The sequence below is a fragment of the Antechinus flavipes genome, chromosome 4, assembly GCF_016432865.1.
Source record: "Antechinus flavipes isolate AdamAnt ecotype Samford, QLD, Australia chromosome 4, AdamAnt_v2, whole genome shotgun sequence".
Lineage (NCBI taxonomy): Eukaryota > Metazoa > Chordata > Mammalia > Dasyuromorphia > Dasyuridae > Antechinus > Antechinus flavipes.
Window position 1 is genome coordinate 316,971,659 of NC_067401.1, and position 26,038 is coordinate 316,997,696.

Consider the following 26,038-nt stretch of genomic DNA (forward strand, 5'->3'; position numbering starts at 1 on the left):
TGCCTTGTCTGGAAAACAAGGAAAATAATATCTCTAGTGCCTACCTCATGGGGCTGTTTTGAGAATCAAATGAGATCAAGTATGAACAATACTGTTTAAGCCACAATGAGTTGTGTAGCTATCTACTATTTTTATTAATAATCCTAAAATTATTTCAGTGAGCCTATCTCCTGAGAGTATGGCATTTCCAAAGAAATACAAAGTTTGTCAAAGAGAAACTGAGATAGTATAAAACTTATCTATAGGAAAAATAAAATTACAAACCCTTAGAATTTTTGTAAAGAATTTGTAAACATTGGGGGCAGCTAGGTGGTGCAATGGATAGAGCACCAGCCCTGAAATCAGGAGGACCTGAGCTCAAATCTGTTCTCAGACACTTAACACTTCCTAGCTATGTGACCCTGGGGCAAGTCACTTAACTCTAATTGTCTCAGCAAAAAAAAAAAAAAAAAAAAAAGTTGTAAATATCAGTCCAAGTACATTTTAAGAAGCTAATAAATATGGAATGAATCAATTAATCACAAAAGAAATAAGCATTTCTATGATGGTATGTTTCTTCATCTATAATATTTATTAAATTTTCTTTGATGAACAATCTAACAATTGTATTTATTTTCTGTATTTCACAGGATTCCAATATACTTTATTTTAAAACAAGTCTGAACCTTGAGGTTGTAAATATAAAAAGCAAAAAGAATTGTTAACATTGTTAAGCAGTAAAGGACTCACATAAGTGATGTGGAAGCCATTAAGAAGCAGACAAATTTCATACATAAACTTGAAATGTATATGTATAAGGAGATATAGTAAGGGACTAAAGTTACAAAATTCTTTTGAAATCTATTTATTCAGAGAAGCAATGGCACTTGTTATTTGTAAGTAGAAAGATGTGACAAATCAAAGAGGTGATTAAAAAAGGACATGTTTAAAATAGTGAGATTTCTCTCAGAAGTTTGCAGACTAAGCCCAAATGCTGTCAATAGAGTTAAAGCTTGGATCATTTAAATAGAAGGAAACTGGATATTGATCTCATCATTAATGTCCTAATGCATGTTAAAACTAAGCAGTACAATTATGAAATAACACAAACATGAAATCTAAATATGTACTTTGAAGAGGCAATTTTCAATTCTTTTTCTACCACATAATAACTGTGTGATACTGGTCAAATCATGAGGCAGAGGGTGTGTGGATCACTTGTAAGGAATGCTATAAAAGCAGGATCCATGTTTAAGATGATGGTAAAGCAGATGCCCATTTTTCACTTCGGGATTCTATGATTCATGTCCTTGAGGATCAATTGCCACATCTGAAATGTAATAGTACTCACAATGTTTATTTCATAGAGGTGTTAGGAGAATGGCAGGAGAGAATGTTTGTCTCAGGATATTCTGTTTAAGATGTTATATACAAATAAGAGAGTATGATCCTTTCATTTTATAGATGTGGCAACTGAGGCTCAGGGAGATTTGATTTACATAAGATTCCACAGACAGTAAATGTCAATACTAGAATTTGAACTCAGATTCAATGCTCTTCTCAATTAAATGGAAGTATGCAAGTGGTAATGGTAGTAATATAATTTAGAAAGTAGCATCAGTGATCCTGCTTTGATGAAGCATGTGGTAGAGTCTCCCATACCAGTATCCAATTACCAGTATCATTTGGTGGACTTAAATTTGGTGGACTGTGGTTCAATAACTTTTCAATACTACAGAGAAAGGTAGGAATTATACTAACCTAGGCATTCACCTAAGAATTGTTGAGGGTAGGAAAGTTGTCCAGACATATATGTTCTTACCATTAGAAAACAATAAATGGTAGGCAACACAACATTGTGCAGTTCCTACCAAACTGCTGAATAGAAAACAAATACCATAGTTATTATCCTCATCAATAATGCAATTTCCTGCTCAACTGAAGCATTTGTTGGTTTATTCTTCTCATATTGCCTCCCAAATAGAGTCACCATTAAGACAGGTCTAGACGTACCATTCTCATTTATTATGCGTCCATCATTTAAAATCTAACAAAAAAAAATGAAAGTTGCTTTCATTAACAATAAAGAGACAATACCTGAAAATGATATAATAAACAAAATATTTCCAAACTCTTGAGCTAAGAAATGATTAATAAATATGTTAAACTGGTTTATGGATCACAGGAATAGTAAATTGTTAACTTTAACTAAAATTGTCATGATGGAAGAAAACATAAAATAAAAACAACATTCAACATAAATAAAATACTGTTAACTAAATACATGTAACCAATACAAACTGTTGAGAAACCTGGAAAGCAGCATGGCAAAGATTAAACACAGATTAAGCACAAACCAACATTTTAAATCATATTCTATAATAAATTCAAAATGGATATGTGACATTAATTTCAAAGATTATCCTACAGAAAATTAAAACAGAAGCAGTCATGTACCTTACAAAGCTATGAATAGGAAATGTATTCTTAAATCTACAAGAGAAAAAGGCAATTACTTAAGATAACAATAAATAATTTTAATTATAAGAAAGTGAAAATATTCTGTAACAAATGCATCTAGGATACAAAAGGAAATGGTCAAATAGAAAAACAAATCTTTGTATCAAATTTCTTAGACAAGTTATCCAGAATGCAGAGACAATTAACAGATTATATAGATAGAAATATGGAAATATTTAATATGTACATTATTTATAAAATAAATGGTCAGATATATAAATAAATAATTCTCAAAAGAATTATATCAAATTATTAACAAACATGAAAAAACATTCCAAATTACTCAAATAATTATTAAGAAAAATGTAAATCAAAACCACCAAGGGTTTCAACTCACTCAGCAAACTGGTAATCACAAAAGATGAGAATAGGAAATAATGACCGGAAGAACCATCTCTGGAGTTTACAGGGTAAAAGGTGTTAGGATTCTTACAAGGTGCTAAATCAGTGGAATTGATGAGATAATGATTCTCTAATTTACATGTACTTAGTACTTACTATAATTCCACAAGATTCACACCTTTAAGAAAGCGTATCTAAGGAGGAGCTGTCAAGGCCAAGGAGGACAAGCCCACTAAAGGACAAGCCTACTAAAGGACAAGCCCACTAGAACAGAAGCCCACTAGAAGCTTTCAGGGGAGGAGACAGATTCATTTCATCATCCACCTTTGTTGTGGCTGGAGGCTCAAGCACAAACTTTAGAAGTTGAGGAGATTCAGAAACCAGAGCTCAAGTTCTCAGAGCCAAGACTACAGAAGGCCACTAAGAAAGCTAACCAGGCCCCAGGAAAAGAGACAAGACTTTGAAAGAGACAATAAAGGAATTGGGCTTTAATACCTGGCTGCATTTGGGGTGATTACACTGAACTGCAATGGAGGCTATTCCCAGAAGCCCCCCAAGAAACCTGGTCCCAGAGAACATTATATTTTAGAGAAGAACATTATACTTTGGTAACTAACATGAAGCCAAGAACCTTCATCTGTGACCCAGAAATTAGGGTGAGTACAAAAACAGACAAGGAAACTTTGTTTAAGGGCCAAAGTAGAATTTCAGCTAAAATGGGACAGATGTTTAGAAAATAGCCTTCTTTTCCAATTCAAGGAAAATGTGTAGAGAGCATTGTCAGACTTATGAAAAGCCAAGATTTGATAATAATTTGGGAGCAGATCACTGAACTTTTGGAAACTGTACAGTACACATCTCCTTGGTTCTTTATAGAAAAAGAATTGGATCCAGACGAGTGGAAATTAGTAGGAGAGCAATTAGGTGAATACTACAATTCCGATCCAAACTCAATTTCCAAAAATACACTTAATACATATAATTTAATACAACTGGCTTTAAGAAATTATATAAGTGTTAGAATAAGGAAAAAAAATGAAAGAGAAGGAGGGGAAGGAGCCAACTAAACTAGGTGAAAAGGATGAATAATCAGATAAGAATGGAGTTGAGTACAATTCTGAGTGTGGCACTTCACTGCAGGAACATTTCCCATCCCCTGACCTACATCCCTCAATTAACCCTTCATGGATGGAGAGAGAAGGAGGAGGGGGAGAGGCAGTGACACAAACCACCTATTAAGCAGCCTATGACAAGATTACAAAAAGCACTGGTTAAAGCAAAAAAAAAAAAAAAAAAATGAAATACAGGATGTATCTGATTTAAAAATAAATGCATATCCTGTGATTGAAGAGCTTGACTCTTCAGGTCAACAAAGGAGAAGATACACTCCTTCTGATTTGGAAAAAATTAAGGATTTGCACTCTTTATGGGGCTACATCATCTTATGTTAAGATGTTACTAGATAATTTGGCTTATGAAATCCTAATCCTTAGTGACTGGAAATCCATAGCAAGGACATGTTTAGAACCTGGACAAAACTTGTGGCTTTTGGAGAATCATGAATTATGTAGGATACAAACCCAACGAAATAGGCAAACAGGAGTTAATTAATATACAAGTCATCTTTCACCAACTAGCAGGTGAAGGTCAGTATGGAGAGAATTCAGCACAGATTAATTACCCCACAACGGCTTATGAACAGATTGCTACTGCTGCTATAAAAGCTTGGGGTTCCCTCCCAGTTAAAGATGAAGGTAAACCCTTCACAAAAATAAGAGCAAGATCCCAATGAACCCTTTGTGGATTTTGTGGGATGTTTGCAAACAGCTGTCACAAAAACTATTGGAGAAAATGCAGCTACAAGAATTATGATAAGACAACTGATTGAGGAAAATGCTAATGAGGTCTGCAGAAGAATTATATGGGGACTACACAAAGATGCTCCTTTAGAAGAGATCATAAGACGCTGTGCCATAGTGGGCACAAATGCTCATTATACCCAGACTATGATGAATATGGGAAGACAGGGTCCCTCTTGGCAAGGAACTTCTAGAGAAACTCGTTGATGTTTTCAATGTAGAAAAATTGGACATCTAAGAGCTCAGTGTAAATATGGAGATAGAGTGAGAGGACAGGGTGAGAGAATAAAACCCAAAACCCCATGTCCAAAATGCCACAAGGGTTTCCACTGGGTCTCAGAATGTAGATTGACCCAGGGAAATGAGAGGCAGGGCTCAGCCCCAAGATATCATACAAAAGACAGGTAGAGTATTATGGCAGCTGAGTAAAGACCCAGAGAGTCTTTAAAAGTCAGGATTCTGATGTGATCAATCAGCAAAAAAGCATTCAGATGGCAGAAAGGGATTACATGATTAACCATCCAAAAAGCAATCAGATGGCAGAAAGGGATTACAATTGGGGAGAATACAGTCTTTTTAAACCAACAGGGCAGTGTCCAGTGCAAACAGCTCCAATGTAATTTCCAGGTGATAAGGAGAAATCCCAAAAGTGGTAAATAGAAGGGACTGGATAGATTAACTGCCTGGGAGAAAGGGTTTGCTTGTATCTCTACAGATGGAGAAGGAATCAAATGGGTGCCAACAAGCCATATTCATCTTGTCTATCAGAGAGAGACAGGAAACAATAAAGGATAACTCCTGGCTGCATTCGGGATGATTCCACTGAACTGACACTAAGGCTGCCTTTCAGAAGCCCCCTAAGAAACCTGCTCCCAGAGAATATTATATTTTAGAGAAGAATATTACAAAAAGGAAAAAAAAATGGAAGAAGCAAAACTGCCTATATAAACAATTTAATTAAAAAGTGTAATACAAAATGTATGGCCCAAAATGGAAAAATAATGACTTTTGTGAAAAACTGGAATAATTAACTTATAATCTTCATCTTTTCATAAAAAACATTGTGACTAAAAATACTGAACTGTACAGAATATCTAAATTGGGTTATTACTGTAGTCCATATGATGACTTATACTACAATTTCCTGAAGATGTCAACCTCTGATTTTCATCTTCCTACCTATTTCAAACAATATTTATCAGATTTTGTAGGAAAACAATTTATACCTTGATTGTTCATCTTACTTTCTGGCTGCCTACAATCTCACTCCACATCACAAATATTCATAGCTTCTTTTCCAGTAAGTATTTTCAATACTATTCAATAGCTGATAACTAGGATGTATATCACAGAACAAACCACTATTACTCCTCAATAACACACATTTTAAGAAAAAGTGAAAATGTTGTCATTTTTGTAACAGCATGAACCAAAGAATAAAATAGTGAATAAAAATTCTTTCAGTATATTTCACATGAAAAAAGGCCATTCATAGAAGGCCTTGATAATGTTTATTTGTAATAATAATTGTAATTGTAATGATTGTATAATAATTACAATAATAATTGTAAATATAATTTTGGTTTCATCTTACACTAAAATTTAAAATATTATTTTTAAAAAATATTGTTATATTGGCAAAACAAATAAACTAGAAAGTAGAATGTTGATACTATCTTTATTATTTTCATAGCACCCAAATACAAAAGGTATAAAATTAAAATATTCAGTTTCTAATATAATGCTATGTAATAGAATACATCTTACATAATACAGTGAGGTAGAGCGCATGCACATTTTGATGGCAAATGTTTACCTGTCCCTTCCTTAAATAAGAGACCTTTCCAATTTAAATTTATTAGTGAAGAAAATGGCTAATTTTACAAGTCATTAAGAACCTAGGTAAAGCACTCAGGATTTTGAAACTGCCAATAGGAGGCATATTATAAATTCTAAGAAGCAAATATATGTCAAAAATAGTTGACTGCTCAGAACATTAAGTTGTTGCTCACTTGTTTCTATTGGCCCTAACTCTTCATGACCCCATTCTGGGAGTTTCTTGGCAAAAACATTGAAGTGTATTGCTATTTCTTACTACATCTCATTTTACAATGAAAAAACTGTCCAATCTGGAACAGTCCAGATTTAAATGATTTGCCTAGACTTTATGCCTGGCAAAAGGCACTGAGAATTTAAATGACTAACCCAGGGTCATACAGCCAACATGTATAAATTAGGGCCTGGCCTAGGCCAAGTTGACTTTCAACAGCAACTTACTGAGCTGAAATCTGCCTCCTGGTATAATATAGTCATTATACCTACTTTATACCCCTAATTCTAGTTTCTCCAATGAAGCAAAAGAAAATTCAAAAGTATGTTTCCAGTCTAAAATTTCTATTTCCTACAATGAAAAGATAGTGATTGAGATGTCAAGTTTAGGTGATTCAATGCTCTCATTGAGCTAAAAAGTGGGGAAGGCTAAAACTTAAATTATGCCCCAACCCCTGACTGGATGACGCTAGAAACAAGATTTCCTTACTTGAATAATAAGCTATAATAATAGCTTCTTTTTTTCTAAAGAAGCCAACACTCATAAAGGCCTAAGTTTACCCAATAAGACCTGAGGGTTTCTAAAGCACCAGCAAGGATTTCCTCTTAATTCTCACATTTTCTATATTTTTTTGTAATTAAGATGTGTGGAGTCACCCAAAGCACAAGAGCCCTTGAGGCTCTGAATCTGAAGCAGAAGCCCTTCTTGCCTAGATCTAAGAGCAGTGGTACAAGATGGCACATTAGGGTTTTCTTGGTGGAGCTGTGAATCAGTATAATCGGTTTAGAAAGCAACTTGAAATTATGCAAATAAATAGCAAAAATATCCATACTTTTTTATTTAGAGATGCCACTAAAAAGTATATACCTCACAGAGGTCACTGATTAAAAAGAAAGCTCCCATTTACACCAAAAAATAATAATAATAATAATACATATATATAATATATATATAATAACAACATATCTATGAGAGTAAAGAACTAAAAAGAAAGTAGATAGATACTCTTCAATTAAGATAATGCTAAATAGATTATAGTACATGAATGTAATGGAATATTATTGTCAAATAAGAAACATGAGTAGAGATAGAAAGACTTACATAATCTAACAGAGAATGAGGTAAACCAAATAAAAAAAAACAATATATACAATGACTACAACAATATCAATGAAAAGAACGATCATAAAAAATCAAAAATGCTAATTGCAAAATTAAAAAGAACAAGCATGACAAGATATATATAGTACCATATATCCTGCTCCCTTACAGAAGTAGGAATTAAACAGTTGTGGAGTACTAAATGTATTTTCAGACTTTTTTATTGTACTGACCACTTTTACTGATTTTTTCCCCTTTACTTTTCTTTTTTGTTCTTTATAAGCTGTTATTTCTTATATAGGATGTTTTTCTGGAAGTGAGAGGGAAGAGATACTGAGAAAACAATGTGGCAATACTAAAAATATCAACAAAATTTAACTGAAAAAAGAAATAGAAGATTAATTTGACTACATGTCAAATAATCACAGAAAAATAAATGATTTATTGCTAAGTTCTCACATGTAAATAGGTACTACTTTATGATTTATCATTTTTACTTAGATCTATTTTCTGTCTATATTCAAGTATGCTTCTCAAATGCCACATTACCCCTTAATTTCTATAAATATATATGGTATTTCTGGCATAGCAGTATTCTTTTAATTAGATTTTATCACATAAACTATTCCTTCATCTCACAAAGAAGTTATATAAAAATTCACAGAAAAAACTCCTACCTTAAATTCTCCAGGAGCAGTCTGAAGTCCACTCAGCAACATCTCTGGAAAAACGTGCTTAGAGTCAAATGTGCCACTGAGAGAGAACATGTCAAACAAAGTAGAAGCATTCTCAACTGGCTGCCCACAAGTTTCTAACATAGTTGTTAAGCACTTCAAAAGAGTACAAATCTGGGTGAAATAAATACAGATCAAATGATCAGTATATACAACTTCAACAGCATAAAACTGCTTTTGTTTTTTTGTTAAGTAAAGTAATCAAACTTCCTACTTGATTAAGCCATTCCTTTGTCCTAGGGCATGTCCGAGGCTCTAACAATTCACTTGATTAAACATTTTTTATAGTCTAGTACATGCTTCTCTTTAGGTAGTAATTGAAATACATACTCACACATATTTACTAAGAAACAAAACAAGATCCTAGGTGTTCCCTGTCAAAACCTGAAATTACTTGTGCTTGTGCTTATGACTTATTGTTAATTTAATTCAATTCAGTTCAACAGTGGTAATATCCTAAAATAATGATAGGAAAAATCTATTTAAACATATTCTGTTGTTTATTTCATAAAATATTCTAGCTGCAGGCTGGAAGGGATGCTAAAAATTGTTTAGTCTAGTACCCTCCCTTTATAGGTGAAGAAACAAAGATTCAGAGAGGATAAGTCAAGTGTGACAGTGTCACACTGCCAATTAATGAGGAAACATGGATGAAAATACACATCTTCTGACTTTCTGGCCAGGATATTTTCCACAGTACTAAAATGATCTTTATCAGGGTTCAGTATCTAGAAGCCACTGGGTGACACAGTGGAGAGCACTGGACTTGGCTTCTGGAGATTAAAGTTCAAATCTCACCTCAGACCTTAAATATATCACTTTAGCTAAGTCAGTTAGCCTCTTGCTTCCTAATCGGTAAAATAGAGATGATAATAATACTTCACAGAGTGGTTGTGAAGAGCAAATGAGGTAACATATTAAGTGCTTTGTAAAACATAAGGCACTAAATAAATACTAGCTTTTTGTTTTGTTTTTTTTAATTATATACAAACTTTATTAAAACAGTGAAATTTATAATATGTTAAATTTCTTATTCAATATTGATCTTTAATCTTTCCACCTAACTTCCTTCTGTTAAAAATGATTACCTGCACGTAATATTCTCTTTCAGCAATGTGAAGTCCATCAAAAGCCCCCAAAACATAAACTTCATCTGTTCTCTTCTCAGACATTTTGTAACTTAAGTGACAACACAGTGTTTTCTGACAAACAGAGTAATTTCCTGAATCATTAACAAGTTCTTTGAAGGTGAACTTATCAAAAAGTATTGAAGCTTTAAATTCTTCTTGCTCTGTTGAGAAAGGTTCTATGCTATTAGCATAAGAGCTCCAATTCACTGGTAGTGAGAATTTGGGATGTGAGTCCAGTTGTGCAAGGAGGAGTGTCCCATTCTTTGAATTTATATCAAAATAAAACACTTTGGGAGAATCTGGTGCATAAATACCACTCCCTAAAAATAATAAATAAGAAATTTTTTCAATAAATACAAAATATATAACTTTTTAAATTAGCCACTCTTGTACTATTTAATATACTCAACAAATATTAGCATGGCCAATGATTTCAGGTTAGAGGATAGGAGGAAGGGAAGCAGAGATGATCAGGAAAAAAGCTTTGGAAAAGGTTTACTTGAGCCTTTTATGGACAAATTAAGTATCCAATTTTAGATAATTAAATAAGAAAACTATAAAGAAATTAAAATCCAAATTAAATCTATATTCTGTTCCAAATTTGCTGATTGAGAAGTTTTAAGTTGGGAAATAAATACTTTAGTTGGGTCTGTATGTCAATTAGAGAAATTGATGTCTGAGAACTTTATTACAGAAAATCCATAAATCTTCCTTTAGAAATTATAAATTACCTGACATTTGATTGACAGTATTACGGATATTGGCTACAAGCAAATTAACTCGCATTCCCATAGCCCATGCTGCATGGAATGAAGTAGGATATAAATATGGTAAATTGTTCGTCCAAGCTACTGGTAACACGATTGTGTCCACTTTCAACTTTTCTACCAGAGTTAACGCAGGGTCACGAAAAAGTATGTCAAAGCCTGTTAAAATGCCAAATTTTCCAAATGTTGTATCAAACGTCACCAACTCAGGCTCCATTAGGCTATCAAACTGGACTTCATTTGTTAACATATATTTCTGTAATAAACACACACACACACACAAAAAAAAAACTTATAAGAAAGCTGATATAGATACTGTAATGTACTTAAATAGTGCTAGCTTACAGTTATTGGACAGTATTGATTTTTGCCTCAGAATGAAAACTTTTGGAGAAAATAGAGATAATGCATTGTATAACCACATTATTATTCTTACACTGAAAGAAATTAAAGACAATTATTTTGTATCCTAGAGGGGGAAGATAAGATATGATTTACACTGCCTTATCCATTACAGGAAAGCAATAAATATCTGTCGATTTTAATGACTATCAAAAATACTTAATTATAATTATCTGTAGACAAGTGCACTTTGATTTCTCTAATTTGGCAGAACAAACTTCCTATTCTATTGCATGAATACATAAACATGAAATAAAATCTTCTGATGCCATAAATATAAAGAACTTCTATTATGGGAACTGCCTCCAATAAAACGAAGATTGGCTCCTTTAAATGATTAATTGGATAAATGCCAGGCATGTGTTTGAAGCATATATCAGTTAAGAGACATAAGGTTTACACAGATTAACAGGTGTTAGAGGCAAGATTTGATCCCAGGATTTGCTAACTCTCAGTCCAATATACAAACCATTTTATAATACTACCTTTTTTACTGTTTGGGACCAAATGAAACATTTCAATATAAAATAGTAACTTCTGTTTCTCATATGTTCTAATTCATTATAATAGTAACTTTTTTCCAATAGATATTAATTACAACTGAAATTTTAGGGCCCTCCCTATAAGGTCATTGTTTCCAGTTTCTTTACTACTACTTGCAAATATGAAGTTAAACAATGTAGGTAACTTTGATAAAAATTATTTCTAAAGTCCTATTACTATTGACATCACTATTATTTTGATAATCCTAATTATCAATATTTTTTCTTTGACACTTTGTTATTTAACATTCGGTTGCTGAATTACTTAAAAATGAATTCATACCTTATAGTAACGGGCCACCAATTTCCCCTCTGAATCATATACCACATTAGCATTGTACTGGTAATAGCCATTAGAGGGACACTTGGCCACCGTGGGATCACATGTCTTTCTATCCCCTATATTTGCTACCACATAGATGGAGTTATTCCTGGCCATGCAGCTGAGTCTTTCTTGAACTGCTGTGTTGGCAAATCTAGTAGATATTCAGTGGAAGGAAAAAAAATAGGATCCACTAAATGCAACATCTAAAGAATTAAAAGTGATACTACAACTTTGAGCAACAAAGTCATTTTGACTATTTTAAGTACACAGATTCATAACAAAGGACCTATGAAACAAAGATGCCATCTGTATCCAGAGAAAGAACTAATATAAAAATATGTATAGTTATGTTTTTAATATACATAATTTTATTATTATTTATTATTTTATATACATATCTGTGTCTAATCTCTAGGGCAGAAAAAGGAGGAGAAAAAAGAAAGTTACACAATTATTTTATCATATATTTAAAAAGAAAAGCAAGTTGTACATAATAGATTTTTAATTTCTTGTGGAATCTTTTTTTCCCATTCTACTTTGTTATGGAAACATTTGTTTCATTTCTTAAATTAAGACTTTTTAAACTATATTTGTGAACAGAAAAAAAAAAGTGATACTACAATAAACTGTCTTATTCACAAAAAGGCAATTCAAAAGAGAGGTAGAAGAATAAAAAAGAAGATAAAAGGAAAGTTCAGTGGGCAATATTCTCAAAAGAGAGCTAGGGATATATATGACTATAAAAGGGTATGTATATTAAGAGAAATTTATGGCAATAAGGTGTAACAGGGGTCCTCAAACTTTTTAAATAGGGGGCCAGGGCCAGTTCACTGTCCCTCAGACTGTTGGGGGGCCGAACTATAGTAAAAACAAAAACTTTGTTTTGTGGGCCTTTAAATAAAGAAACTTCATAGTCCTGGGTGAGGGGGATAATCGTCCTCAGCTGCCGTATCTGGCCCGCGGGCGTTGTTTGAGGACCCCTGAAAGATTGGCAAAGCTCATTAAGGAAGAAATAAATCAGGTCCCAAGCATCAATATTTGGCATAGAGAATAAGGGCTGCCCTTGGAGTCAGTTACACATAGGCTCAAGTCCTGTCTCTAATAGAAACTAGCTTTGTGACTATGAGCCCCTCAATACTCCAAAGCAAATCTTTATAATCATAACTTGTGAATGAATTGATAAAGCGCATTGGTAAAGGAAGTCTTCATAAACGGGATTTCCCCAAACTACTAAAATTACAAGCCCAGATAACCCCTTCAAAAAAGAAAAAGGGAAAGGGAAAAGGTGAGTCCCAAAGGAAAAGCCCATTGAATTTGAAGTCCCATGTTCTAGTTCTGGCTTTGCTGGTTACAAGTTATGACTTTGGGCAACTCCTTTGATTTCTGTTTTCTCATTTTGTAAGTAGAAATGATAGCACACACTATCTAACCCAAGGGAGCAGGAGTTATTATGAAAGCACTTTAGAAAATATAAAGTTTTATAGATATATAGATATAGATATATGTGTGTGATAGTAATACCATTACTATATATCATTATATGCCATATAAAAAGGATAATCAGAACTAATGTAACACTAATGAAATTGGAGAATAGAGAGGCATGTAAGAGAAGAGATTCTGGTGGGGTATATATCATCACTATCTTCTCAAATAGATTGAATTTTCCATAATTATGTTCCTACTGCTGTACAATAAGATATGATGAGCTCAATGATTTTAGAAAAACATATAAAGTCTTGCACTAAATCAAGAAAAGTGAAATGAACACAACCAAGAGAATGTTGTATACAATAAAATAGTAATAAAATAAAATGTGTAAGAACAAAATCTACATGTCTTGGGCAGAGATATAGAAAAGAAAAAAAGGAAAATAAAAAACATATATGATAATTTTATTACCTATTTAATGCATAATTGATTTTTATGTGCAATCATCTATTTTTATTATTCTATGTTATGGAAATGTTCATTTTATTCCATGAATTAAAAATAATCAAAATAACTAAAAATAAAATAAATAAAAATTTAATAAACTAAAAATTGGGGCAGCTAAATGGTGCAGTAGATACAACACTAGTCTTGGAGTCAGGAAAATCTGAGTTCAAATCTATCCTCAAACATTTAATATTTCCTAGTTGTGTGACCATGGGCAAGTTATTTAACCCCAATTGCCTCAGCAAATATATATATATATATAATTTAATTAATAAAAAAAATAAAATAAAATTTAAAATCAATAAATAAATTAAGTTCCTTGGGTCAGTTAACAGGCTGATAATGCTGTTCTTAAGAGCTGCCAAATTTCTTTAAACATAACCCTTTAAAAAGAGACAGATAGACAGACAGACAACATAATACCACAGGAGCATGAGTTTTAGAATCATAAGATATCAATTGGAGTCCCAGCTCTGACAATTCTATTATGTTGTTATGAGCAAGTTCTTTAATTTCATCTGTAAAATGAAGATAATTTTACAGCAAAAATAGCATGCCATAATGCTTAGATGGGTCAGGTTGACCTAGATTCAAGTCCTAGATCTGAGAATGTCTAATATTCATTATTTCTGTGAAGAGACAAATTAGACAAATTAGAAACAAAATAACTCTCAGAGTCCCTGGGCAATTTTCTAAGCATATAAATTTCAAAACAATTGCTATTCTGCATTCATAGAAACAATCTCCTTACAGGGAATTCCCCAAATCAATGAAATTACAAATCAGGACAAAAAACCAAAACAAAATCTAGACTAATTCATAAAAGTTGTTGTGGAAAAGACAAACATGTTTTGAAGCTTTAAAGCCTTTAGAATTATAAACATTATTTTAGGTGAGCAAATTAGAGTAGTGAGAGGTTAAATAACTGGCCTAATAAAATATTTTAAAAGCAGTGAACACACTTTATAGGGTTTAACAAAGTAAACTGACAAAAATTAAGTTAATCCCTCCAGTTTACTTTGAATATAATGGGAACAGGATAGTGCAGAGGATGAAGAGCATGAAACAGATATGAAAATACATTATTTTGGTGCCATCTGCTGGCAAGTAACTTTTCAAATCATCTTTTATACCAAATCATATTTGAAGAGTGAGTAATATAGGTTTTTTTCTTTTTATTCTCACATTTATAAAGTATTTACAATTTACAAGTTTTCAAAGTATTTTTACAGCTAGAAAGTCGATAATATAAGTATTATCTGAATTTTATAAATAAAGAAATTGAGTCAGAGGTGTGATATATTGAACAATCATGTATTGGAATCAGAAGACCTCAGTTCAAATTCTGATTCTTTGCTAACTTCCTGAGTAACATTGCCTCTTTGGTGGACCTCCACTTCATTTACATAATGAGAGAATTAGATCAATGTCTCTTTCATATCTAAATTATTATATAATCCTAAGAGTTTTACTAAAATCTAGTTAGTGACACTACTAGAATTTCATTCCAGGTCTCTCAATTCTAAGTCTAGTGCTACATCTGAAATAACTAAATAGGGTATTTCAACATGTATGTTGAAGAGAGAGAAGGTTAAAGATGAAGATAACTTTGTGACCTATAGATTTCAGAAAGCACAGTAAGAGTAAGTAGTGTTTGGTCAGGAGTTTGGGGTGGGATCCTTGAAGAGGATAGGAATAAAAAATTGGGTAGGGGTATGTAGCGTGAGGTTTAGATGATGGCCTACAAGAGTTCAGAATCACTAGAATGTGTAGGGTGTGATTGGGTATGTGTATGTTCATCACTGAGTGGAAGGAACTACTCCTTGTTCCAAAAGAGACTGAAGATTAGGCAGGAGACGATGCAGCGAATTTAGGAGATAGAGAACTAGAAGAGACTCTCCTCACTGCAGAAGGGATATGGCGCTTTGCAGCAAATGGAAATCATACCAAGCCACAGAAACTTTCCCTGGGGGTCATGAGCTGTAGGAGATGGAAAGACTAGATTCAGATGAGAGATCATTCTTTTTCTCAGATGAATCTGGACAATTCTAAAAGTGTATAGTAAAAGTGACATTACATCGGTCTTACTGTTTAATGTTTTTCCCACTGATATTTGATTTCAAGATGCCAACAAGTCTCTTGACATAGAAAGACACATTTTAGTTGAGTCTTGGGTGGAGGAGATCAAGGTATTTGTAAGTAACATAAAAATCTATTCTTTCAATTGGTCTTCTGGATTTAAGCTTTAGCTTTCCTAGTCATTACAAAAAATTTTACACATGTTCAGTCATTTTAATATCATTGAGGGAAAAAGATTCTATGAAATAAAGAAGCTGTTTAAGGTATTTTTGGTTGAGTCATAGAACCTCATGTCATCCATTAACAGCAAGTGATAAATAACATTTTGGTTAGACTCTCTTTTTAACTTTGAAATCATATTCAATTCTATTTAAGAGAGATCATAAAGAAATTAAGGCTAAAAAGAATCATAAGTGTTTTCACATGTGTTAATTTGATTATCTAACATTAAGCATTCCTGGAGCACCTACTATGTGCTAGAAACTGTAATGAATGCTAGAGATACCAAACACACACACACACATACACACACACATCACACAAAAAAATAATGTGTGCACTCCATAAGTTTACATTCAGTTGGAGGACATAACATGTACAAGTATGTTTATGTATTAAATAGACACAAAATGAATGAGATGTATTGATGGGACTATGTAATGCTACAAGCAGTTGAGAAGAATGGAAAAGTCTTCATGTACAAGGAAAGTAAAAAGGGGAGTTCATTACAGGAATGACAGGCAACCAAGACAAATAACAAAGAGACAGAAGAGGTGTTTGGAGCTAATCTAGTTTATCACAGTTTACAAGACAGGATGAAATGTATTACAATGTCAAAAGGTAAATTGAGGCAAACTTCAAAGGCTTTTAAACCATATAAAGGAATTTATATTTTATTCAAGAAGCAATACAGAGCTGTTGGAGTTTACTTACCAGAGCAGTGGGATGGTAAGACCTTTCTGTTATGAAAATAACTTTAGCAACGAGGTGGGGGCTGAGGGGAACTGGAATGAGATGAATGTATCTAAGAAAAATGTGGGGAGAGGATTCTGGGGAATGGCAGAGAAGGTTGGTAAATTTTAAACTCTCCAGATTTCCCCCATAAATAGAACAAATTTCTACCTTAGGGCAAACATAGACTGATGGAAAATAAAGAAGACTTGGGACAGAACTGGGGTTCTTGTGGTACAACCCAAGAAGATCCAAAGAAAGCCCTCAGGCCAGGGATTAGCCAGTGAGAAGTGCAAACACTTCCAGGCTAGCTCTGCAGAAACATCTAACTGAGACATATGGAGAGATGGGTGGAATCTCAGCAGGAATCACAAAAATTTGCCCTCCCAGTTATGTCTGGATGTTGGAGTCTGATTCTGGGAAGACTGAGTAAATCTCAGTCTGAATGAACCTGAGTGATCTGAATGACAGCCAGGCCCAGCTATGCTGTAGCCTGGGGTGAGAAGAAACCAGTACCCAGTGAATGCAAGGGTAGGGGTGCAGGGATGCTTCCGGCTGTGGATGCTTGTAGGAGTATGGAAGTCTTGGTTTGGGGGTTCTAGATCAGAGGGAAGAGCTGAAGTGAAGCTAGAGACATTGTTCCCCCATCAAACAATTAGAGATTCTTACACTAATACTTCTTATTTTTAAAAAAATGATCCAGCAAAGAACCCCACCATAGAAACAAAATTTGCTATAGGAACAGGGAAGACTGGGATTTACCTTCAGAGAAGGAAATTGAAGTAAAAAACCTATCCCAAAGAGTAGCTGTAAATGGCTCCTTGCTCAGAGAGAATTTATAGAACTCAAAAAAGAATTTAAAAATAAAATGAGAGACATTGAGCAAAAATTAGATAATAAAAATGAAAACAATCCCCCCAAAAAAAAGGTTACGAAAAAAGTTAAACCAAGTAAAAAAGGAGATTAAAAAAAGTTAAACCAAGTAGAAAAGGAAATACAGAGTCTTGATGATGAAAACAGCTCTTTGAAAATTAGAATTGGGCAAGGAGAAGCCAGTAAAGCTATGAGAGACCAAGAAATAACAAAATAGAATCTATAGAAGGAAAAAACAGAACAGAATGTGAAACATAAGAAAAACAAGTCAGAGAACAGATCAACAAAAGTAAATATAAGAATAATTGGACTACCTAAAAGTTGTGACTATAAAAGACCCTTGACCAAATAATGCAATAAATAATCCAAGAAAATTGTCTTGGAAGGATAGAACATAAGGGGAAAGTAGAAATAGAAAAAATTCATTTATCACTACCTCAAAGAGATCCTTTGTGGAAAATACATAGGAATATTATTGCCAAATTTCCAAAAAAATGAATATTCAATAAACTTTCAGATTTTCAAGATTTTTATATCAACCAAACCCATACTTAATAGAAAATTGAATACATAAGAACCAATATCAAATACCAATTTTAAGGAATTCAACATGGACAAATTGCTTTTGTTTTTGTTTTTTAATACAGGAAATGTATACTATATGTTTAATATTGACATCAACTATAGGGTAGTTCAAAAGAAATATTGGAGTACAGTTAAGATAAAAATAGTAATTTTGTTATACAAATAAGGTGCAGAGGAAGAATAGACATGGAAGCTTTAAAGAGAGGAGGCAAGCTCATAGTTTTATATATATATATATATCATAAAGGATATAGCATCCTCCAAAACCTATAAAGAAATAAGAGGGGAGGGATGGACAAACGGGGAAGCAAAGGGTGAGACAAGAAGACAAGGGAGGGATCCTTGGGTGAGGAAAGGTTAAGTAATAGCAAAGCAAGTTAAGGAACAGAATTAAAGGGAAGAGTCAGCAGAATAAGAAAAAGATGTATGTGCATGTTCATGTGTGTGTATATATGCATGTGTGTGTGTATATGTGTATGTATATATCTACAAATGTATACATAAATATAGCCTTTCTTAACTATAGCCTACTTGGGAGTGGGGGGGGGGAATAAAGTAGGGAAAACATAATAAAGTAAAAAAGGTGTACAGCAGAGAACAAAAGAACAATTTACAAGAAAGATGGACATTAATGAATATAATTTCTTCTACTAATATATATTTTCTTGAATTGGTAATTTGTTATTATATATTTTGAATCCTCCCTGATGTTCTGCTGGGCACATGACAATGTAAAAAAAAAAAAAGAAAAGAATTTTTAAAAAGAAAAGGAAAAACATGATGACATTCTAAACTAAGATAATGTTGTCAAGCAAGTAGAAAGAAAGAAAATAGATGCAAGAAATATTATAGAGACAGAAATAACAGAATTTGGCATATGACTAGATATAGATATAGATTGAGGGAGATTGTAGTCAGGTATAATACCAAAGTTGTAGAGATTTTCTATTACAGAAAGCAGAGGCAATTGAACAGTCATTTGAATCAATGGTATAGTATGTTCTTTTTGCCAGACCTGAGTTATTGTTATATAAGAAAAAGAATTTGGAGCCAGATAACAAATCTAGCACTGAGACATAATATAGTGGTAATGGAGATTTTAAATTTCCAAATGTCTGCTGGGGCACCTTTTCTGCCAAAAAGCAGAGCAAATAATAACTTTTTTAACTTGACTTAATTTCATTCTTCAAAATGTGAAGAAAGCAATATAGAGAAATTTTATTCTGAATCTAATTCTCACTATCTTGAAGAAATTGATTTCTAGTTTAGAAATTATGGGAAACCTGGGAGGTGGGAGAAAAGGAAGGAGAAGAGGTTCCTACAAATTTGTGGAAAAAAAAGAGGAAATCTAGGCTTAGTCTGCCTTGTGCAAACAGAATTCACAAGGTTCAGAAAACAGATAAGTAACACATTCAGTGGACTAAAATGCTGCAGGAACAAGTTAGTCCAGGAGTCATGAGAAATGGTCAAGAATGAAATTCTAAAGATAAAAAGAGAAATAATTTCATTGAAAAGAGGGAAAATGGGATTTGTTGGAAGATATCAGTGTGGATGCTTCAGAAATTCACAAACTTAAAATTTAAAGAGAAATGTAAAGAAAATGGAAACAAGGGTCAGGAACCCAGAAAGTATACAAGAGCATAGCAAAGTCCTGTAGAAAATAGTGACAGGAACATTGGAGCTGAGATTAAAGTGACCTGGCAAGGGACAAGAAGGACAAGAAAGAGATTTGGTATATGTTCATTTCATTTTTGAGTTACACTGTGAAACAAAAAGAAGATAAAGATTAAAGATTTTTGCTTAAGGAGATGAAGGAATTTCTGTTCAACTATTTTGATTATGTCTCTTTGATTATACTCTGTTTGTAACAATAAAAATGGCCAGGAGAAAATTGATAGCCAAGAGAAGCAAGATGATATTGATAGCATCTAGTTGCCTTTGATGAATTCAGATCTTTGGACCTCAATGAATTAGACTCCCAGATAATGAAAGTACTGACAGATATTCAATACTGAAAGCACTGGAGCAGCTGGTAGCATAATGGATAAAATGAGGGCCTGAGTTCAAATACAGACCAAACATATATAAACTGTATGACTCTGGGCAAGTCACTATTTGACTCATTTTCTCCATCTGGAGATAATAATAGCATCTACATATTACTGCTATTTTGCTTAACACAGTGCCGGGCCCATAAATGGTACCATATAAATGTTAGCTATTATTAAAGTTATATTACTGAGCCACTATCAGAAATATGTGAAAGACTACAGAAAATAGAAAAGACTGGGAAAGAGAAAATATCCAATTTTTTTTAAAGGGAAGAGAAAAGGGTCTATAAACTGTAAATAAATAAGTTTAACAAATTCCTGAAGAAATTTTAGAATGGATCACTAAAGGAATGCTTGATGAGTTTCTAAAAAAGAAAGAAGTTATTAAAAAGAACTAGCACATAAAATCAAAAGTAGAAAAAAAATAAGATTTAGCAACTGACAGAATTTGTAAGATGAGAGTGAAGAGTTTAGTAAAATTCTGAGATTATGAAACTTGGGACACAGGAAGTATCACAGTATCCTCCACAGAAAAAAAAAGGAAATTCAGAAGAAGGTTGAATTTTAAAGGAAAAATAACAAGTTTTATTTTGTATGTGTTGTTTGGAGAGTCTAAGGGACATCCAATACATATGAAGATGAATAATTAGAGCTCCAACATAAATGTCCATTTAAAAGGTCCCCTAAACTTGTGTTATTGCATTGCCATATTTTCCAGAAACATGGGACCCCGAGCATGGAAGCCCTGAATGCATCCTGAATGAAGCCCCAGCTAACGTAATTTGTTGTTTGCAACCTAAACTGGGGTCTCTGTGTGTTCTTGGGAGTCATCAGTCAGTCTAGGTTAGGCTAAGAAGCTGCTTATTCAGCAGAGACCAGGTAGATTAGCAAGACCATTCTATCTTCATAGTCTGGCAATTCCCACTGGAAAAGAATGCAGCTTTTGCCATTACCTTGCACCGCCCCTCCCAGAGGGGTTTTGTCCTACTACATTTCCTGCACCCTTTCCTTCTCGTGCCAAATCCCTTTAAGTAGAGATGTTTGGAATTTTCTTTTTTTGTCTTGTGGACATAAATATGACTTCAGGTTCCACATACTCTTTTCTCTTATTCATTTCTCTTATAAAAATCTAGTTTTCACATAAGTTTTGTGAAGCTGTATTTGTCTGTTGATAGAGACTAAGAATGGATTTTTAGATCAGGGAGTTACTTCCAAAGTGTCACAGATGTCACCAATGAGAGAAAACAGAGAATAGAAAGAAGGACCCAGTTCAGAGCATAAGGTAGACCATAATTAGAAACCATGATATAGACGAAAATATCTAGCAAACAAACTAAGAAAGAGCACTGAGACTGATAGAAGAACCTAGAGAAAACAGTGTAAAGGAGAAACAGAAGAATTTCTGAAAGATTATCAACAGTATAAAATGCTACAATGCAGGCAAGGACTGAGAAGATTAAGAAAAGAAGGACAAGGTTAGACAATATATTTTAATACCTCTTGCTGTCTGTACAAGGGGTCCAGTTCACCTTTGGATGTGGAATGTCCTCCAGATAAGGATATACATTTATTCTATCAAAGATAAATCCAAAAATACCATATTCTGGAGTCACAATGATATGTGCACCCTGTTGAAAATAAATTTAATTAATACAATTCCAGGTAAGCTCTATAACAGTAATAATGTTGGATAAATAACACCCACTCTTGTGCCACATCAGCTCCTTTATCAACTTTCTTTCAGCTGTCTCATAGTTTATCTGTCTTTAATAGTGAGCCCAAATAAAATTCCTGTCCCAATTTTCTTGTTGTCTTCTTGTCTCTTTTATATTTAACTCGGAGATTCTGACTTTTAGATTTTTAAGTTCGAAGAGATAATGTTACCTAATCCCTGAATTTTATGAGGAAACCCAATTTTCACTGGAAAGCAGAGCAGAAATATAATATAAATTTGTCTTTGGTTTTTATTTTTTAATCATTGAATTTAGATAATATAAGCCTTCAAAGCCTACCTCTGCTACTTGCAACTTATTTGACCGTGGACTTTTTCCTTTTCACCTCTGTAGTTTTGATTTCTTTATTTGTACAATTGAGAGAATGAATAGATAATTTCTGAGATTTTATTGATCATTAAGTCCTATTATCCTTGGTTCTTAATAATTATTGAATTTCTAGACTTTTAAAAAAAGTCAACTATTAAGGAAATTAATCTTCCTGTTATTTGGTGTAGGGAACATGGACAACTATAAATTTTCTCTACATATCTCTAAAGCCTATATAATATTCATTGAATCAGGGTCTTAATTACATGATGTGATTATAAACATTTTTTTTTTAAATTTTGGTTTCCCCTTATACTCACAGAACACAGAATTTCAGATTTGGAAGTAAACAGAAAATTCCTAGTCTAATTCATTCCTGAATGAGTATAACAGACAGATATTCATCTAGCCTCTACTTGAAGACCTCAAATTAAAGGAATCTCACTTCCTATGTCACTTTTGAAACGTTCTAATAGTTATAAAATTTTGTATGACATAAAGTACAAATTTGCCTCCTTGAAAATTTTACCCATTGCTCTTATTTCTGTCCTACTACACTAAGTAAAAACAAGTCTACTCTTTCAAATGGCATTCCTTCAAATACTTGCAGAAATCTATCAAGAATCCTGTTTTTATGCCTTCTCCAGGATAAACATCCTCAATTCGTTCAACTAATATGAATTTAACAGAAATCTAGCCTATTCATTTTACTATTTTCCTTCCTCTGCATGCTCTCTGGCTTACCAAAGTCCTTCTGAAAATGTGGTGCCCAGAATTTAATGAAGTATTCTAGAGCAGAATACATCAGAATTGTGCTTTCTCTATATAAGGTCAATACATATCTTCACACAACCTAAAATTATATTAGTTTTCTAGTGTTAGCTTTTCTGACTGATGTTTTGGTTGTAGACACTAAAACTGACAAACCTTTATCAGATGGCATATTGTATAGCCAATGTCAAGCACAAATGAATTTACTGCTCCTATATGGTCTTTTCTCCTGAGCACTTTAGTAAATGTTCCAAAGTTCAGATCTCACTCTACTACAATGTAGTTGTAACAAACATATTTAGGAAAAAGTACCTGTTTTGCTGCTGATATAATTGCTTGCTCCAAAATGTCCATATTTTTGTTCATCAAATCTAAGGCTTCTACATGAGTAACAGGCCTTAAACTTTCAGGTTGCATTATTACTGCATGCTCATATACTGCTGCAATAAAGTTATCCAGACAAGTGGTTTTGAAGGCACAAAGAGCAAAAATTACCATATAACTATGCCACTGAGAAGAAAGCATGATATTTATCCAAGGATTTCTGAAAAACAGATAAACTCATAATGTATACATATCAAATGAAAAAAAACTTTAATTATAGTCTATTGATAAGTAAAGAATATTGTAGAAATTAGCATTAAGTAGTAATTCATTAAGAAGTAACATTAAGCAATGAGTCCTTGACTTCTAAATGTAGTTTATAATTACATGTTAGTGATCTTCGCTGCCCAGATTAAGCCCATCCTATTAACAACTCTAATCAATCATCCTATCAATGGACAGTTCTGAGAATGAGCCCTATCTCAAAACCCAAAACTGGGCAAATTCAGCTTATCCTTTTCAGTGAAGATGTTTTAGCACCACAACTTCCAGTTACTTTGTACCTAAGTCAGACTTGGGAAGGATTTAAATATGTACATATTTATAAAAATATTAAGACTTCACTTCTTGTCTTTCACACAGTGGGCACTTAAATGCTTATTCAATTTGTGATAATGATGGATCACTTTTCTAAGTTTTGCCATTTGGTATTCTATAATCTATTACCATTTGTTCCACAAATGACATTTCCTGTCCTTCCTGTATCCCCAGAGTTGAAATACTGCATAGGTTTTCAGAGAGATTTCATATATTTTTAAATTTAAAATTTTTTATTATTTATTAAGTCTTTTCTTTAAATGTTGAATTCTGATTTCTCTATCTCCAGCCCCTCTCCAAGACCTTGAGAAAGCAAGCAATACCACACTAATTATAATGTGAAATTATGAAAAACATATTTCCACATGAGCAATGTTTTTTAAAAAAGCATGTCATTTTCCTTTTTTTTAATGTTAGCCAATCTGATAGATGTGAGGTGGTACCTCACAATTTTTAAATTTGCATTTCTCTAATCAATAGCTATTTAGAGCATTCTTTTATTTAACTATAGATAACTTAAATTTCTTCTGAACACTGCCTGTTTATATTCTTTGACATTGTTTAACTGCTTAATGAAGTTTATTTTTATAAATTTGGCTCAGTTGTCTATATATTTGAGAAATGAGGCTTTTGTCAGAGAAACTTATTGTTAAAAAAAAAAAAAAACCTTTAATTATTTTATTATCCATAGTACCTTTTTTAAAAAATGTGGTTTCCTTGACTATCCCTTTCAATTAGGTCTATTTTTGCTTTTGCTTTGTCTAAGACCATAATTACAACTCGTCTCTTTTACTTTGGCTGAAGTGTAACAATCTATTCTAGTTCCCGATTTTAACTATGTATGACTTTTTGTTTCAAGTGTGTCTCTTAATTGATGGATTCTAGTTTCTAATCCATTTTTCTATCCCCTATTGTTTTATAGATGAATTCATCCCATTTACATTCACAGATAAGATTACTGTTATTTCCCTCCAACATACATTTTTCTGTTTATCCTCTTTTGTTTCTTTTTACCCTCTTCCTCCTTAAATGTTTTATTTCTAACCTCTCTCTCTTTTAATTTGTTCTTTTTTCATTTTCTTTTCTTTCCCTTACCCACTTTTCTCTGTTGGTAATAAAGATTACTATACCCAACTATGTGTATGTGTATGTATATATTTATGTGTATAAATGTGTGTGTAAACAATAGATTATGTATATTTATATATACATATATATGTATTTTCCCTTTTTGAACCAATTCCAATGATAGTAAGATTCAAGCAATGCCCATGAGTTTCCTTCCCACCCATTTTCCTCTTCACTATAAAAACCACCTTTTTCCTATTTTTCCTCTCCTTTTCCCGTCTTCCAATGCATACTTATACCTTCACTGTTTTTAGATCACAAGGTAATCAACTCATTCTCATGCCTTTTGTCTATATAGACATCTTCAAAGTGCCCTAATGATAATAAAGTTCTTAGGAGTTATATGTATCATCTTGTCACATAAAAATATACTTTAGCCTTATTGAGTACCTTACAATTTATGTTTGAATGTCCAATTTTCTTTTCAGCTTTAATCTTTTTATCAGGAATTCCTGAAGGTCGTCTGTTTCATTATTTTTCTCTTTGAAGGATTATCCTCAATTTTGTTAGGTATGTTATTCTTGGTCAAAATTCTAATTTCTCTGTCTTCTAGGATACCATATTCCCAAATTCTCTGCTCTTTTAACTTGTCAATATTTAATATAACAATACTATATTTTCACCTGGCCATCACCTCTGGAATTTGACAATAATATTCTTGGGAGTTTTCATCTTGGGATCTTGATCAGGAAGTGATTAGTGGATCTTTTCAATTTTATTTTATTTTTTGAATCTAGTATCTTGGGACAGTTATCCTTGATAATTTTTTTTAAATTGATGTCTAGGCTCTTAGACATGGCTTTCAGATAGTCAAATAATTATTAAATTATCTCTCCTTTATTTTTCAAGTTAGTTGTTTTTACAATGAAATATTTCACTTTTTTTTCCAATTTTCATCCTTTTATTTCATTGTTTCTAGATTTTTCATAGTGTCAATACTTTTCACTT

General features: G+C 32.8%; 1 protein-coding gene across 1 annotated transcript; it reads right to left on the reverse strand.

The window, feature by feature from the left end:
* Positions 1-649: 649 nt before the first annotated feature.
* LOC127559591 (pantetheinase-like) lies at positions 650-23,566 on the reverse strand. Its single transcript, XM_051993475.1, has 7 exons — positions 23,354-23,566; positions 21,726-21,856; positions 11,710-11,902; positions 10,447-10,738; positions 9,674-10,035; positions 8,529-8,699; positions 650-2,026 (listed from the first exon to the last, which is right to left on the reverse strand). Exons 1-7 carry the CDS (start codon positions 23,564-23,566, stop codon positions 1,847-1,849), a joined length of 1,542 nt encoding a protein of 513 aa, XP_051849435.1. The 3' UTR covers positions 650-1,846.
* Between the last annotated feature and the right edge of the window lie 2,472 nt (positions 23,567-26,038).